The following is a 17,026-nucleotide window of genomic DNA, read 5'->3' as shown; positions in this document are numbered from 1 at the left end:
TTAGATCAAAAATGAGGGGCAAAAAAAAGTGTAATCGATATGGAAAATACCGCCCCAAAAGATTCAGTGTTCCCATACAGGCATGAGTAGGTAAGTATGAAGTTTGGTGCTTTTAATATAGAAAGGAACAGGCTACATCGTCTGTTTGAGCTTCATCTAAAACACATTCACACAGGTTCAACTCTGAATGTATTTCATATTTGGAATATGGACATGCACCAGTTGTGGAGTGGATGTTGAATATGAAGTTGATGTTTTGTTTTGTATGCAGGTGCTGTGATAACTTTATAACAATATGTGACTCACTGACCATAAAACAAAAAAGAGGGAAAATACAAATCACGTGTATATGTACATACAAAAGCATATAAAATATCCAACATGACTATAAAACAGTCCTGTCCACACTAGCTTCATGCAACCAGAGCTGTTTGGGCATCTTCTACCTTATTGTTTAAAATCTTTGACAGTTAATGCTTTGCATCATCTTCTGGAATGCAGCAGTACCAGAGGGGAGTGAGAAACAAGTTTTCAGTGTGTTTCTTGTTAACCATTTAAGTCTGAGGAAATCAATATGTGGTTTTGCACATTCAGCAGAGCCGTACTGTGGTGAAGGTTGGACCTGGTGCAGATGCAGGAGGTCAGTGAGGCCTGCGGCCTGGATGATGACGACATGGTGGACGGAGACCTGGGGGACGGCAGTGGAGTCAGAACAGCGCCCGGCTCCGCAACAAAGACCAGACAAAGCTTCACCGGTGTGACGGAGACCCTGCTGCCTGTAGCAGAGCGGCTCAGGCACCGCAGCCAGGCAGGAGAAGCGGCCTGGTTCTCTGGACTAAAGACAGCAGAGACGCAGCAGGGGGCCTGCTTGAAGCTGCCGTGCTCCGGTAAGACAACCTGTGAGCTGACTCTTTTCCTTAACCGAAGAGATAAATGAGAAAGAAAACAGAGGCAAGGTGCCATTCAATTACTGTATTCTACCGTCAATAGAATTAGCCGATGTGACTTCATCTTTCATTCCACATAAATCATCACATATTTGTTAATACAAGAATACACAGTAAAATAGTTGTTATTTTAAATAGCAAAGCCAGGAAATGATTTGTATCGTTGTGTTTGCTGTCTGTAGACTAACTCTGTCCCTATTGTGCCGTCACAATTTGATTTACATTGTCGAAAAGGCTGTAACTGTAATGCCTAGCATGTATAGATTGATGTAGATGGACAGGTAGATCACATTAGAAGAATTGTACAATCATAATGTGATATTTGCTGCCATTCACCAGATCATTCTGTCCCCGAATTACATCCAACAATATCACTGAAGTTAAATGGAAATATCTACTATATCTTTTTTTGTTTCCTCCAATAATGCTTCTGATGATTAATGAATGCAAAGAAAAACCTAAAAAAGCTCTACAGTGTGACCGCACTGTTGGAAAGAGTGATTCTAACAAACAGTGTTGTTGAATCTGTAACTTAGCAAATGCTTTCACTTTGGTCTACTTATATTTTTTACTGTGTTCATTCTATTCTATTCAGAAACACAACAGCAGCATCTTGGATCCAAGTTAAAATAATACCTAATCTGAACTTGGGTGCAGCAGTGTCCACTGCATATGTATCAGTGCAGGGCCGTCACAAAACACTGCACACACGACGACGTGTTTCCATATGAACGGTTAAGTTTAGAATAATTCCAAGTTAAAGCACAAACCCAGCAGCTGTTTAAAGAGGTCAGGAGGTGTGTAATTGCTCTGAATGTGTAAAGCTAGCTCTTAACACGTGACACTATTACTTCTATGACCTCAAAGTAAAGTTTTTTTGTAAACCAGCAGGTTCCGTGGCTGACTTGTCCAAAGAGGAGCTGAAAGACAGACTACAGGAAGCCACCGCGGTGGGAAAAATGAACTATAGCTAATATCATTTTACCCACTTGACTGGAGCCCAGCAGAATGTGACTGATGGCTTCTCTGTGTTGACAGCTGATAGACGTGCTGTGCTGTGAGCTGGAGGCAGCACATCGGTACCTCGAAGGCAAATATGAAGCTCTGAAGATTTTACAAGGGAAGGTAAAGTAACACACAACCTGAAGTACTGCATCTCAATCCTCAGTGTTCTGTAGTTCAGTTGAAATCATACCCCCCCCCCAACAACAGATGAGACAAGTACCCATCAGGAATGCTGCTGAGCAGGCGTGCCTGTTACCTAAGTGGTGGTTTTCATCTGTGACCCCTGCATGTGAAGCAATGCCGACTTAAAGTTCTGTGACTGGAGTTTTTACCCTTTAAGACTGCTTTTATGTCCTCTCCCTCTAACTTGCTGCATGTTTTCTGTCTGTTTCTCCTTCTCCTTCACACAGGCCATTCTTGAGAAAGCCACGACTCACACTAAAAGTCTGCTGCAGAAAAGTGAGGAGACGGCTAAAGCTCTGGAGAGGGTAGGTGTAAGTGCAGCCCTGCTCAAACAAAGGCTCGGTCTGTTTGCTTTCAAATTCAGCAGCAGGTTTCTACTCATCAGTCAGGAACTAACTGCCGGAACTAACAGACATTTCTCTGTCATCAATAACTTTCTGGCTGATTTGAACTGGGCAGAGGTGCATTCCAGGCAGGGAAGTCCACACATGTGTGGCAAAGTATACGGCAAACATCTGAAAATATGAAATAGCTCAAAAATGATGAATGAAGATGAATTTAGCACAAAGTATATGTGCTTGTTTTGCTTGTAGACCACTTTTCTATCACATAACATCTCACCATCACTGACCAGGTCCTGTTTTTGACATGAGCCTGACTAGTGGTGTGGTTTTGTGTCTGAAATCCCTCCCTTTCTCACTCATTTACTATTTTCTGTTGCACCAATTGTACTGTGGGATTGTTAACAGAAGGTAGTGTACATCCCAAAGACACTACTACTCTATAGTGCATCTATAGTACAGTATATACACTTCAGAATTACAGTAGTCCCTCGCTATAACACGGTTCACCTTTCGCGGCCTCGCTGTTTTAGTGCAATTTTGCATGCTTTTTTTTTACAGTGTATGAGCGCGCATTGTGTTCTGCGTCCTGATTGGCTAAGGGACTGTAGACCAATGTCGATCAGTCTCCTCCGTGCCGTGTCTCTGTACAGTACAGAATGGGTTCAGCTTGCCATATTTCCATAAATGTTCAATCGCTAGCAGTGTGACTTTTAAGTGCTGCCTGTTTGCAAGACAAACAAACAAGAGATAAATGTGAGAAAATGTTAATGCCTGTCTGAGAAAAGTGTCTAAACTGTATGGTGAGGGGTTTTACAGCCTTAAAATATGTAGAATAATTGTAAAAAATAAAGCTGACTACTTCGCGGATTTCGCCTATTGCGGGTTATTTTTAGAACGTAACCCCCGCAGTAAACGAGGGACCACTGTATTTCAATAAACGTTTCATGAAATACAATTTACACCAGTTCAAATGAAGTTAGGGACAAAAGTATATGACGTTTAATGGTCATTTAATTATGACATTCAGATAGAGATGTAAACATTAGAAATGTATGAAATGTGTTTGCACCAGAGGCATATCAGAGAAGAAAGGTAACATGTTTCAACATAAAAATACCCCTCTTTTCTTTCTGTTTTCAAGTTTGCTGAATGAGAACACTTTTAGCTGGACTACATAATATTGGTGTTGATTAATTAAAGCATGTTTGGAGGACAAGGGTCAGTAAGGACGAACATTGTGTACATGGCCATGAAAATATTTTGTCATGGACTTCTGGGCTCTGTAACTTTCTATATAAAACTAGATGCCTGTGGCTTGGTGTGAAAACTGGATTATAAACCTGTCAAACGAATAAAAACATGCTAATTCTAATCTGTTTCCTCCGTCGCTTGTAGGAGGTGAACAGTCTGCAGTGGGAGCTGAGCTTCAGCCAGCTCCAGACGAAGAAGTGTCAGCAGTCGTGGGAACAGAAGTACAACAGGTGGGATCTGCTCCGCACACACACTCATGTCTGGTGCTGTTGGTTTGTGTTGTAACCTCAGTGTGTTTGCTGTTGTTGGAATCAGAATTTTCAGTGAGAACAAGACTCTGACTCACAACCTGGAGGAAAGGGAGACTGAGATCCAGCAGCTCCGAACAGAAAATTCGGGTAATTTATGAATAATGTAGAATCCCTGTGTGACCCAGACATGTCTGCACACATTAGCTCCCTCTGTGAAGCGAAGTGGATCTGTCTGCTCCTGGCCCTCAGTGTGGGACTCCAAGTCACTGAAGGTCACAACTGGCATCCTGACTAAATAATCTTAACCCGAGGTCCCCTTAACGAGCCTTTTTTCTAGACCTTTCAACCGTATCTCACGGTCTTTAGTCGTCGCCGTGAAAACGATGTGTTTGTGTGTTTGCAGCTCTGCGTCGGCAGTGCTTGGAGCTTCTGTCCATGTTGAGTGTGAAAGAGCAGAGGGCTTACCAAGGAACCAAACCTCAGTACAGCCCAGATAGAGACGCAAGCGTTCTGGAGGTGAGAGAGCACGAATCAACATGACAAAGACACGATAAAGAAGGATATCTACTGTGAAGTCGGTTCAGAAAGGAAGGCAAAGATCAGCTAATAATACAGATGCTGCAATCGTATTAGTTTATCTTGGAGCAGGAGGAAGGTAGGTTAACATTATAGCAGATCATATCTCTCTTACTATAACTAAGGCATAGTTATTGACGTGGGGTGTATGAGGTGTTAATCCATAGTCAGTGTATTGTTATAGTGTATTGTGGTCAGGACGCCCCCAGTTAACAGATTCAGGCAGTTCATTATTGATCTTTTCAGGTGAACCAAATACGTAAAATACATTTTCTTGCTGTCTGTAGCTTGTTTTGTCTACAGCTACACATCACTTAGTATCTGTGTCAGGACTCCAGCCTGTTTCCCTGACCTCCATCTACTATGGATAGGTGCTTGATACAATCCCATTTCAAAAAAATACAAACTATCCCTTTAAGGCTTTAAATTGGATATGACCATTAATTATTCCTAAATGTATGTGATAAGCATAGCAGGACAAAACGTTACACTAGGCTGTGTAAAGCCTGAACTGTAAGAAGAAACTTTCTTTTCCAAGATTTCTTGATTCCAGGTGATTTTCTTCTGCACGTTTTTACACTCATAGTTTCTTATAATGTTTTGTAACAGTTTTTTGTCACAATTCCTTTAACAATTGTCCATTACCATTCTACCGAATCAGACTTCTTATGCTGATTGTCATGATTGCTACACAGAAAATGAAACCTCACTTAACAGCGCAGCATGTGTAGTGGTAGAAACTAGGAATGAGACGGACATTTTCAGCTCGTCACGTAAATATAATATTATATTGATAAGTAACAGGAGTTGATTTAATAGTAGTCTTCTTCTTCTCTGATTTTTTTCCCCAGCTGGCAGTGTTAGGGGCCTGCCGGTGTCTGGGTGTTGCTGAAGCTTGTCCATGCAGTCGGACTGCTGCTGCCAGCAGGAAGCAGCTCATCCAGCTACAGCAGGAGGTAAAACTAACTGTCTGATCTGAAAAGAGAAATTTCTCAAAGAATGCATTGAATGAACACTACTCTGCTCTGTGTGTGTGTGTGTGTGTGTGTGTGTGTTTTTCAGCTGGATGCTCAGCGTTCAAAGAGAGAGGAAGCGGTGATGGTTGCGGATGCTTTTCGTATCGCCTTTGAACAGCAGTTGAGGAAACGAAGTGAGCACTTCCTGCTGCTGGCTGAGGCCAACATCCTGAAATCCCATCAGTGCAAGGCTGAAGGCAAGTCTACTATCAGCACGGTGTCCTGCATCAGATCAGATGAAGTGGTTAGGTTGTCCCTCATTAAGTGGGCCCTGTCCACAGTCTATACATTAATAAACCTGATGCACATACCTGTAGCTGTACCGACCTGAATTAAAGGTGCAGGCCTGGTAGTTTTCACATGGTACACAGTGAATTATAGTGAATGAGTGAATTTTGAATTAGAGGGCTAACCAACTAAGTTCCAGAGTACGCTGATCAACCTTACTTACTCAATCTTGACTTTGATTATTGAGTATTGAATTTTAGATTAATTCAGTCACAGACTTCTACTACACACACTTGGAATTCAAATGGAAGAAGGAGCCCAGATTTCCCTGTCTAAGGAAAGAATTCACTGCTATTCACTGCCACTGATTTCCCCATGAAGCTTTAAATAATCCTTGATAATTCCATTTATTGGAATCATTAGAGAAGTGTGTGTCTCTCTCGTCCAGGTGCTAACAGGAGTCCTATAATCAGTGTCAGCCAAAGGTTGAGAGGATTGCTGCCTTCCAGTTTGGAGGGGAAAATGCCCGATGATCTTTTGGAGACTCTCTACAGACTGTTGGACTTGGTTAGTATCTCTTCTCACAGTGTTTTGCCTGTTATCTAGAGATCACAGCGTAGGATGACCCTCGTGTTTTCATTGTGCCTTCCCCATGAACTAGGAAAAGAAATGTAACTCCCTTCTTTCCCCTGTTGATATTAAGGCCTCAGTCTGCTTCAGAGTAGCTCTTTCATTCCAAATGTAGAGTCAGAAGTGTTTCTACCAGCTGTGAATGGCACTGAACGATGGTGGAGGAGGGATGTCCCTGTCAGCGTAGCGAGGGGATTGTAATAGACAACTTGGCGACCAATTTTTTTCCCTCCAGCTTCTCCTCTTCATCTTCATCACTGAAACTCAAACTGAGTGTCATTTTATTCTGGCCTCTTCCTGGTTGCATACCTGTGCCGCAATCCCCGATCCCTCCAAACATCTGCTGTTTTATCAACTCTTGACAGAGTGAATTGTACAAATGGGAGTAACGGTGTGTCCCCTTAAAGGCATTCAAGGTGCTGCACTTGGTTGTTTACATGAAAAGTGACAGAAGTTGTTGCATGGAGAGTGAAAATAGAGGACATGAGACAGAGGTTCAAACCATCCTTACTTTCATTCTGCGCGCCTGGCCGATCACTCAGTCTGTTTGAAAATGACAACCATTGTCAGATGCTGTTAGACAGTCTAGTAAGCACTTTGTTTAACGGCAGCACGTGCAGATGATTCAAACATATGCTCCCTCAAACTTTGCTACGTGTTTGTATTTACAGTTAGTATGTGTTATTTCTTCGCCTGTGTGTATTACCGATGAGAGAACATGACAGAAAAACAGTCCGTGTTGGAAAAGGAAACATATAGACGGGATCAGCTTGACGCCAGACTTTGGTGCCAGTCCTGTTGAAGTCTATGGGAGTGTACTTCACCCTACAGAAGCACTTGCTGCTGTAGAGTCCTTAGATCCACCTCAGACTTCGCAATCCACCATAAGTGAAGGGCACGGACCTCTCTGCTGGTTTTGCACATCATCATATCACTATCTTGTGCGCCCACATTGCCAATAGAACCAAGCTGATCTATTTGTGCTATAATTTAGTTTTCATTTTTATTTCTGCCTTTAGAGACCCTTTGATATAGTTTGTTCTATTTTGTTGCGTATTGTATTATCTCTATAATATCTGTCTATCCAACTTCTGTGCATGTGGCGTAGATAGGGTCAGCAGTTGAATGTTATTTTAACAGTCAGTAGTAATGCTCATCTTCAAGTGGATCAGTTGTAACTGCTGTTGCAGAGCTTCCTGACTTCTTGAACGTATTTCGGTAACTTTTTCTTCATGTGTTAATTATTTAAAACTTTGTTTTTGCCTTACTTCCTTGTCTTTTTATTAAGATTTTCTTTATCATCAGAGATAAAGATTTTTTTTCATTGTGTGTTTCCTGCTGTAGCTGAATGACAAGGAGGAGGCCCTGGCCCACCAGAGGAAGGTGAGCATCATGTTAGCCCACAATGCTGAGGAGCTGCAAAAGCAGTTGTCTCTAGATTCACATTGCCGGCCATCAGACCCATCAGAGTCCAGGATCCCATCAGAACAACCACAAGACCCATCAGAAGACCAAACTCTGCAAACGTCTGATACATCAGAGTCTGAGATACGACTACAGGTGTCATCGGAGTCCAACATCCAGGCACGGCAACAACTAGAGCCGCCAGATTCCCAGTTTCAGTCAGGGCAACCACCATGTCTGTCCAGGACTGAACCGCAGGAGCTGTCAGACCTATCACAGACCGACATCCAGACAGCGTCTAACCACAAGACCCATAAGTCAGAAATCCAACAGTCAGAGCCATGATCCATCCACAGGATCGCCTTGCCTCAGCCAAAACACAGCAGCCAGTTTGATTCTTCTTGAATGTAGCATCTGTGATGTCACATGGGCAGTATGAGAAGGAATGAGCTCCAGCAGCTACATCATCCTCAGAGGATGGGCAGAGCTGAGCTGGGACAACAAATGGGCCACTCATACATCCCCACAAAAATCTGTACTGCGTCTCACTAACACAGTTTTTACAGCTAGATTCACATCTGCAAGCACATGAAGCTTCAAGCATCTGATGATTGACAAAGTAAATCTGATGAATCAACATGCAAAACAAGTAGTTTGTCCCTGCAATTTGTGAATATCATAGTCAGTTAGTATCCTGGAGTGCACTTTTTTTTGATATACTGTGAGTGTCCTTTATCAATTTCTTAAGCTTTGTGGAGAACGTTTTAAATTAGGCGTTGCTGATATGAAACAAAGCGAAATGTCTCCAGCAGTTTTCAAAGTGAAAAACATGTTTTAGTGGAACAGTTCAAAAGAAAATTGTCAACAGTTGTGGACAGCAGTGAGCATTTGTCAAGGCGTGAGTGACTGGTGCAGGAGTAGGAAGGGTTCCTGTTCACAGAATAGAGTGTGGATGAATAATGATGAACTGTACATGGAGGAAAAAAACTCAAACATCCCTAATCTGACTCAGATTGGCCTGTGTGTCATGTTTTCTAAACCCGCAAACAGAGTATCCACAAATACGCCCTGTTTATGTGGGTTAGTGACTCATTGCAAACTGCTAAGTTTATTTAGTATCACTTTTAACAATGAAAGTACTGGTTTAGCATAAAATTGGAATGAATTAACCAGACTTTTCTTTAACCTTTGCTTTTTTTGTAAAATATTTATATTTATTATGTCTTTTTGTATTCTCATTTCATTATTCATTAATGATTACATTGATTCAATTTTACTATCAATCTCTATAAACCAATAAAAACTTTGCAATACTTTAATAGGCCATGTAGAGTGGCTGCTGAAGGACTTTCCTAGTAGTATTTTTTCATCTGAAGTACTACTAATAGTCCCTTTATCCTTTTTGTCCTATAAATGACAGCAGGCTGCACAGGAAGAGACCAGCTGGGGGCAGTGTTTGCCTAAAATTGTCCCTCTCAGAATCAGAGGGGCATTGCTCAGTGGACATATGGTTTAATCCACCTCCTTGCTTCCAGGACTCTGGTGTATTCATGTAGGTATGTATTATTCAGCTTCCAGCATCAGTAGAATAACTCACACTAATAGCACACTCAAAAGAATACGAGTTTATTTTTCATGAATGTGCTCTGCGTAAAGTGCAGCCAGTTCAGCCATGTCTCGCCACATAGCTTCAGAATAAACTGAGGGACTTGGGCAAAGACCCTTTTTGCAACCTCCAACACTTACATATGCTCAACACTGTATGTGAACAATGAAACATGAGGTGCTAAATTTGCTGCTTGAAACGAAGGTTTGAGGTCAGCAGTCGGCTCAGTCTGCTGCCGTGCAATCCTCCTCAATGTTTCCTGGTGTTTTTACAGAACTGGACGATTCAAGGAAGGATCATGGAGGTGAAATCAGCACTGTCTCATGAAAATAACCGTCTATATAGCTGCTTTAAACCATACCAATTAATTGTACAGCTGCAAATGATGGAGAATGGTATGGATCTTAAGGTGTTCAATAGATTACTGCATTCAATTGTTGTAAGTAAATCTCTTACAGTTAGGGACACTGGACAGTTTTCAGATGATGAAGTGCTGTGATGAAGACAGACCATTAACCTCCTACTCTGTTGGTTCTGACAGGCTCTTTACCTCGTGCGTCAACTATGTCTTCACCAGCTTTTAGAACACCTGTAGAATTCATTGTCGAAATAGTAGCATCTGAATCACTACTAATTTCCAAATAACACATCTGTCAAAGGATCTTCTTTTGGATATGGAACATGATTACATATGATTACTAGATGACGGGGGCTAGTGGGTGTGGCTCAGGGGGTAAATGGTAATGAGCTGTATTTGTATATATCATTCACACATCATTCATACAGGAGGAAATGAGACTATTCTTTCATACTCATTCACACACTGAAGCTGCTTCAGGAGCAAGTTGGGGTTCAGTGTCTTGCCCAAGGACACTTCGACATGTTGAATGGGGGTCAAACCCCCGACCTTCTGATTGAGGGACGACCCACTCTACCACTGAGCCACTGCCGCCCACGGGTAGAGCAGGTTGTCCACTAATCTGAAAGATCAGCAACTCAGTCCCTGGCTGAGTTCTTTAGGCAAGAAATAAGCATGTGACTGTTTATGAATGAGCAGGTTGGCACCTTGCATGCACCATTATACGCTCATGGCAGGGGTTTTACCATGGGAGGGAATGTGTGGGTGAAAAGCATTTTGACTGGTTACAGGACTAGAAAGGTGCATTTACAACTGACTTAGACATTTAGTCTCTTGCCTAGTGTACTGTCTCACCTCAGTGAGAAGTGAATGTGGTTAAACTGAAAGTGACATAAACATAGTATGAACATACCACACAACTAAAGAAAAAAAAAAAAGAAAAGTAGCCATTTCAGAAAAACTGATTTGCCCCAATTTGAATCTATTTCTGTTTTTAGGAATCAAGATTTCAGTTTTTACGTCGTTCATGGTCCACTGAGTACATGTTTTTGTGCCTTCCTGATCTTCTCATCATTAATACTGATTTTGATAAAGATTATCAATACCGAAAGCTCAGGAGATACACTGTAGTGATAACTACCAAAAACAAGAGCACACAGAGAGACATCATCAAACATTAGCTACATTTTTTGTCCTCCCAATGTTTAACCTAAGTTGGTGTCCGTGGCTACAGCCCTGATTACAGGTGTTCTTGGTCCAATGCTGTCATGGGGTGTAATAAACTGCAAACTTCAAGGGGCTGCAGCAGATGCTCAGTGTCTCAGTCTTATTACAGTCTTTTAAAATCCAATGTTTTTGGATGGCCTGGTATTTCAACAAACTAAAAGAAGTTCTGGCAGGCTATTGAAAAAAACAACGCAATAAAACAAAATAAGCCACGGTAGCACAGAAAAGGACAAGACCAAATGTTTGACATTAATCAGATGACTTCATAAAGAGTTATTTAGAAAAAACACCCAACATTCAAACACTTTTCAGTTGTTTTCTGAGAGGATGAGAGGGAGGACAGGAGTGCTGACATCAGACACACGCTCAGCTGCAAACCGATCCATTGCAAGTATAGGGAGATGCAGCTCACATAGGTGATGGCGACAGGATGTAGATGTGTCGTGTAAAGTTCAATTATGCAATTGCATTGCATTATGCAATTGCATAATTGCTGTGTGTTTGATAAGGGCCCATAGCAGCTCTATCCATCCATCCATCCATCATCTATACTGCTTATCCCAACACGCACCCCAGGAAATACACTAGGACACATTAATGACCCCATGACCTACATCAGATAAACTTCTATCCATCTATCCACTGTCTATAATGTTTATCCTTTCATTGGGTGGGGGGGTGTTGTTGTTAGAGCTATGACAAAGTACCTCCGATCCGAATTCACTTACCAATATGTTTTTCAATCAAATCCACAACAGTCAAGTTCACTGATTATCTCCAGTAATGAACTGACATGTGCCTGAAGTTGATGGTATAATATTGCACAGCCACAGAATATAGAATATACAAATGATGAGTAAAGGCTGCAAATTCCAAACATGTGCAAACAGTGCTTATAAAACACAGATAACACTTTACGAACACAGAATCAGCTATTACCATGATATCTAATTTTCATTTTGCAGCATATTGTTAGGGTTAGAGTTTGAGGATAGCTGGAGTGTTAAGGCAGTCCTCCGAAGTGTAATGATAGAAATGTGTGTGTTGGCTGGTATTTGGCTGGTCCAAGGGCTCATTCAGTCATCGTGCCTCTCTTGACCTCTTTGGCTTGGACGAGCATTGATCAGTGTGCTAGGGCCCACTGGTCCCATAGAGGCAAGCGGAGCTCCTCTTTCAGAAGAAAACTGAGCTAAAATCAATCTGGGTCAGCTGCTCAGTAGCTGGTAAATAAAACAGGAAAGACCACACTGAAAAAATAAAAAAATAAAATAAAGATCTGTGTTTGGCCACTGCAAATATATTCAACAAATAAAGTGTAAAAGTGGAAATGTGTGTTAAAGACACATAGAGCCATAGTTCTGGGGATAGGCTATATGTAATTATAACAGTGTGAGAGTCTAGTGCTGACAAATCTATCTTTAGGGCTCCCAGTCAAGCTTTACATTTTGATCTCTTTTGGTGCAGTTTGATGAAACGGACCATGTAGTCTAGTTTGTTTTATGCTGGTGAAACCATTGTAGGCTGGGAACACTGCCCTTGCTTGCTTATTTAACTTGTCTAAATTCCATGCACCGTACTAACTCTAAGGAGATGAATCCAAATATCTGGACTTGCACTATTGTGTGGACATCATCTTTGAAGGTCTGAAGAGAGCTGTCCGAACATACAATTCCCCGAGTCTGCAAGGGGCCTTCAGCAGACTGTAGCTCCCCTCAGTAGTGGAAATGAGGCATGAGAGGACATCTTTAAAAAACGTGGTTTATTTCTACGTCAGGCCGAGAGAACTGGTTTGACAGAGAAAAAATAAAAAGACACAATGAAATGAAAGATATTTATACATTTATTATATTTAAGTCTTCACAATTCATGCACTCATGGCTGCACAATAGGTAGCATATTGAGCTAACACATTCATAGCATATACGAATTATACACTAAAAATCTATCATAGAAAAGCAAAATGAACTCAGATATACCTCTAAAGAGGGGCTACCTCCTGATTATGTTAGTGGTTTTTGTTCCGTTTTTTGGCTCTTCAAGTGCAAGGTGTTGATTAATTCATTTAACTTGATCAGCAGTCATTAGTTCCTCCTCTAGGACTACCACAGCATCTTATTATAGGAAGGAACCAAGCAGGTGGAAAACTTAACTTAACTGACAGTATGAAGCAGTTACACAGACTATCTGCAGACTTTTTATCTGCAGAGTTGCTTGGGTCTGATGGAAATGTGAATGGTAAATGAACTGTAGTTACTTAGCAGCTTTCTAGTCTTTTTACCCATTCTTACATCATTCATACACTGATGGGAACTTTCCAGCCCTGCCATCTAATTATTTACATGCACTCAGAGTAATTTGGGGTTCAGTGTCTTGCCCAAGGACATTTCGACATGAGGACTGGAGGAGCCAAGAGATCGAACTGCCAATCCTCTGATTGGTGGATGACCCGCACTACCTCTGAGCCACAGCTGCTATTATCTATCCCTTCTGTGAAATGCATTCTGGGATAATGCATTTCTTAGTGTGCATACTGATTTTTGAATATTCCTAATTCTGCCACTTCCACTGAATCCAAATGTTCCCCTTCTGGACTATCATATGTACTGTGATGTGTTTGAAGTGCTTCACATTATTAATTCCAGTCTGCTAGTGTCAAGGGGGCTAAGTAATGGGGGTTTGTTAAATACTGCTGTGACAATGCTGCCTTGGTTTGAGCCCAGGACTCAGGGTCTCTTTAGGTAGTTGGGATGTGGCTGCACATCAGAGACCGTGGTTCATGTCCTGAGTCTTGTAAGTCATTAGGTTTAGTCGAGGAACACACTTTAATTAAGGGAAGGGGAAGAAAGTTGTTTCAGGTAATTGTTAATAAAGTGAACACGTCCAGTCTTGTGTTTGATGGCAGTGTTGACTTTTTCAAGAGTTCACCAAGATCTTTCCTTATCTATTTTTTTCTGGCAGCGTTGGATTGCCTGAGCAGAAATATAAGAAATGCCAATTATGCTCCAGTTTGTAGGAGTGGATATTTTGAAAATGATGTTAAATTGTGTTAAAATGATAATGAAACATAATTCAGGTGGCACTACATGTTGTATGAGGTATTTTTTGACCGTACCCAAGGCGAAGGGTTTACAGCCCAAAGTGCAGCTGAAGAACATCAGTCTTACAGACGGGGATAACAGTGTACACAATGTAAATTGCTCATATGCCTATTTTGGAGACATTTTAAATTAAACTAAGAAAAAAAAAGACATGGGAGAGGAGGAGCTTGACAGACACTGTAGAGATGTGTGGGTCTGGCAGATTACTAGAAAATATCACGAGTTCAGGAGAGCCGGTGGAGAAATGACAACACAGTGTTTATTAAGAAACATTGTGTGCAGTAGTCCACCTTCCTCTTTCTCTCCCTCCTCCTCCTCTCTCTCTCTCTCTCTCTCTCTCAAACACACACATGCATTCACAAGCATCTTTATCATGATGAGCGTGTTGAGGCTTGGTACCAAATGCGCCTGGCCTGCCTGTGTGGCTGTGTGTTGGAAAGTGTATCGATGCTGTATGTTTGTACCACATTTGGATTGTAGAGAAACAGGTTAACGTCTAACTAGATGATAATGATTTCAAATGAACATTACAGCTCTTAAATCACACGCTGTAAGCTTTACGCTATATGAGTTGGTGCACGTCTTGCCTTGGAGAATTAATCAGTTTGACTGTGAGAAAATGATTATTAACATTAACAGTACGTGATAATAGATTTACATTTGTCAGATTTTAAATTTCACTGAAATAATGATGCAGGGATATTTGTCATTCCTTGATAACATTTGCAGGTCAGGTTGAAGTGACTGGCGATCGTAATGGATCGGTTCGGTACATGTACTAAATAACCCTGGCCTGGGCATTCCTCAGTCAGCTTGCTCTTTGTGGTTGTTAACAGACCTTTCAGTCACTGATTCCATTTTCCCCAACTGTAGCAATCCACAGACAGAAGGAAAGTGAAGGGACAGTGAACAGGAGACAGAGAAAGAGAGAGAGAGCTGCAAACTGTAAATAATCCTAACATGAGACACATAAGGGTTAAAAAGACAACAAGGTAACTTGGCTGCCCCACAGCTGTCTGTGTGACTGCCTGTTAAACCTCTCTTCAGACTCCCTCTCTTCACTTGTCAGACAACTGAGTAATCATGGGCCATGTTGTTTAGGTTGGGGGTGTGCTTGGCTGATTTTAGGTTTTGGACAGTGCCAGAAACAGAGAGGTGAAGGATCTTTTGAGCCACACTTTGACCAAACAACAAGCACTGTGTCTGAAACATGGTGAGGTCACATGCTTTGTCCACCCCAACCTCCTCCTCATGAAACTGTTTGTACCTGTTTTAAGACATTTGAACAGATAACTGGTGTTTTTTTCCTAGTTTTTAAGGGGGATGACGACAGTCTGCTTGTCAACATGCAAACTAATTGGTGAAACCCTTCATCAGTACTGGTGCAGCCTTTATCTACACTGTTGCCCATAAAGTTGGAATCAAATGTTTTTCACCTCTTCTCATGAGATGATTGTGACAATGTGATTTATTCTTGATAAATACAGTGTATATCTTCTCAACTTTATTGATCAAACTCTTCCAAACATATCACAGTGAAACTTAAACCACAATTAAACTGTGTATCCTGTATACTGTGTATTGAACAATTATTCCAACTTTATGGGCAACAGTGTAGATGTATGTTTCACTTCGCTGTCACGGCTGTTGCTACAGCAAATCAAGTAAATAAGACAAATGTCAGTCATCACAGGTCACCAGTTACAACAGCAATGACTGGATTCCTTTAATCAGCTTGTGGTCACATAGTTCCCTAACTGATACCCAGGAACTGAACTGCATTACTAGAGCCACTATATCATTTTCACAGCCCATATCTGCCCCATTAGCTTTAGATAATGGGAAAGCTTTTCACACTTGGGATGGCCCACAAGCCATCTGAACCATTTGCATCTTTAGGCTTTGAAGCGCTAAGCATCACTGATTGCAGGCATTTTGAGAATTGGGCTGCTAGTGAGCGAATAGCCAGAATGAGAATTGAATAGCAAAAGCAACTTATGCCGATGACCAAATACATTCAAAAATAGCAATTTATGCTCAGTGAAAGCAGTATCAAGTCCAATCGGGAAGGGGTTGAATGTGTGGCAACATTCAGTGAGTTTTTGCACTGATGTGAAACTGCCACATAAATAAATTATACATAACCATTATGTGATGATTGTTATTGGAAAGTAATTTAGTCATATTTGTCTTTGGGGTGAACATATATCACCAGCTGTGTTTCATTGCAGACTGCACTGTAGACAGCTTAACCTCTGTCATTATTCCTCCCATCTAATGTTTCATACCTTTTGTTTCATTGGATTTCCCTTGAGCTTTAAAGTAAGTTCTAAATCGGCTTGTTTTGACCTCACAATGAAGCTATATTAAATATTCAAACCCAGAAGTCCATGTTCTTTCTGACTGCTTGCAATATTAAATATATATACACTGTTGCCCATAAAGGTGGAATAATTGTTCAATACCCCCAATTATGTTAAAGCCTGAAAACACAGTCTGCAAAGGTTCATTGTGGTTTAAGTTTCACTGTGATATGTTTGGAAGAGTTTGATCAATAAAGTTGAGAAGATATACACTTTATTTATCAAGAATGAATCACATTGTCACAATCATTTCATAAGAGGTAAAAAACATTTGATTCCAGCTTTATGGGCAACAGTGTATATATATATTATATATTAATATTATTATCAAATGGAAATATTCTATTCATGACAATAATTGATATATGAATAATGATAACATGACTAATAATAGTAAAACGTGGCAGCAGCAGTGATCCATGAAAGCCAGAGAACAGCATGGAGCATAGAGATGGAGAGGAAGAAGAGGAGAGAGGAGCTCAGGGTGTCATGAGAAGTCCCCCATAACTAGGGGTTGGTCCACGGTCTGGGATTTTGAA

At 41.1% G+C, this 17,026-nt stretch overlaps 1 protein-coding gene across 1 annotated transcript; it reads left to right on the top strand.

Moving 5' to 3' along the window:
• The first annotated feature begins 82 nt into the window (after window positions 1-82).
• ccdc125 (coiled-coil domain containing 125) lies at window positions 83-8,302 on the top strand. The gene is made up of 12 exons (XM_070833462.1): window positions 83-90; window positions 616-887; window positions 1,839-1,897; window positions 1,986-2,072; window positions 2,363-2,440; window positions 3,875-3,960; window positions 4,046-4,128; window positions 4,385-4,497; window positions 5,409-5,513; window positions 5,620-5,770; window positions 6,250-6,368; window positions 7,776-8,302. Exons 1-12 carry the CDS (start codon window positions 83-85, stop codon window positions 8,178-8,180), a joined length of 1,566 nt encoding a protein of 521 aa, XP_070689563.1. The 3' UTR covers window positions 8,181-8,302.
• Window positions 8,303-17,026: the final 8,724 nt, after the last annotated feature.

Source organism: Pempheris klunzingeri, chromosome 7, assembly GCF_042242105.1.
Source record: "Pempheris klunzingeri isolate RE-2024b chromosome 7, fPemKlu1.hap1, whole genome shotgun sequence".
NCBI lineage: Eukaryota > Metazoa > Chordata > Actinopteri > Acropomatiformes > Pempheridae > Pempheris > Pempheris klunzingeri.
This window is presented reverse-complemented; position numbering and strand designations above follow the sequence as displayed.

Excerpts from the sequence above, each read along its gene's own strand:
- ccdc125 (XM_070833462.1), top strand. Across the intron at positions 3,961-4,045 it reads TGGGAACAGAAGTACAACAG|AATTTTCAGTGAGAACAAGA; the intron begins GTGGGATCTGCT and ends TGTTGGAATCAG. Across the intron at positions 5,771-6,249 it reads CCATCAGTGCAAGGCTGAAG|GTGCTAACAGGAGTCCTATA; the intron begins GCAAGTCTACTA and ends TCTCTCGTCCAG.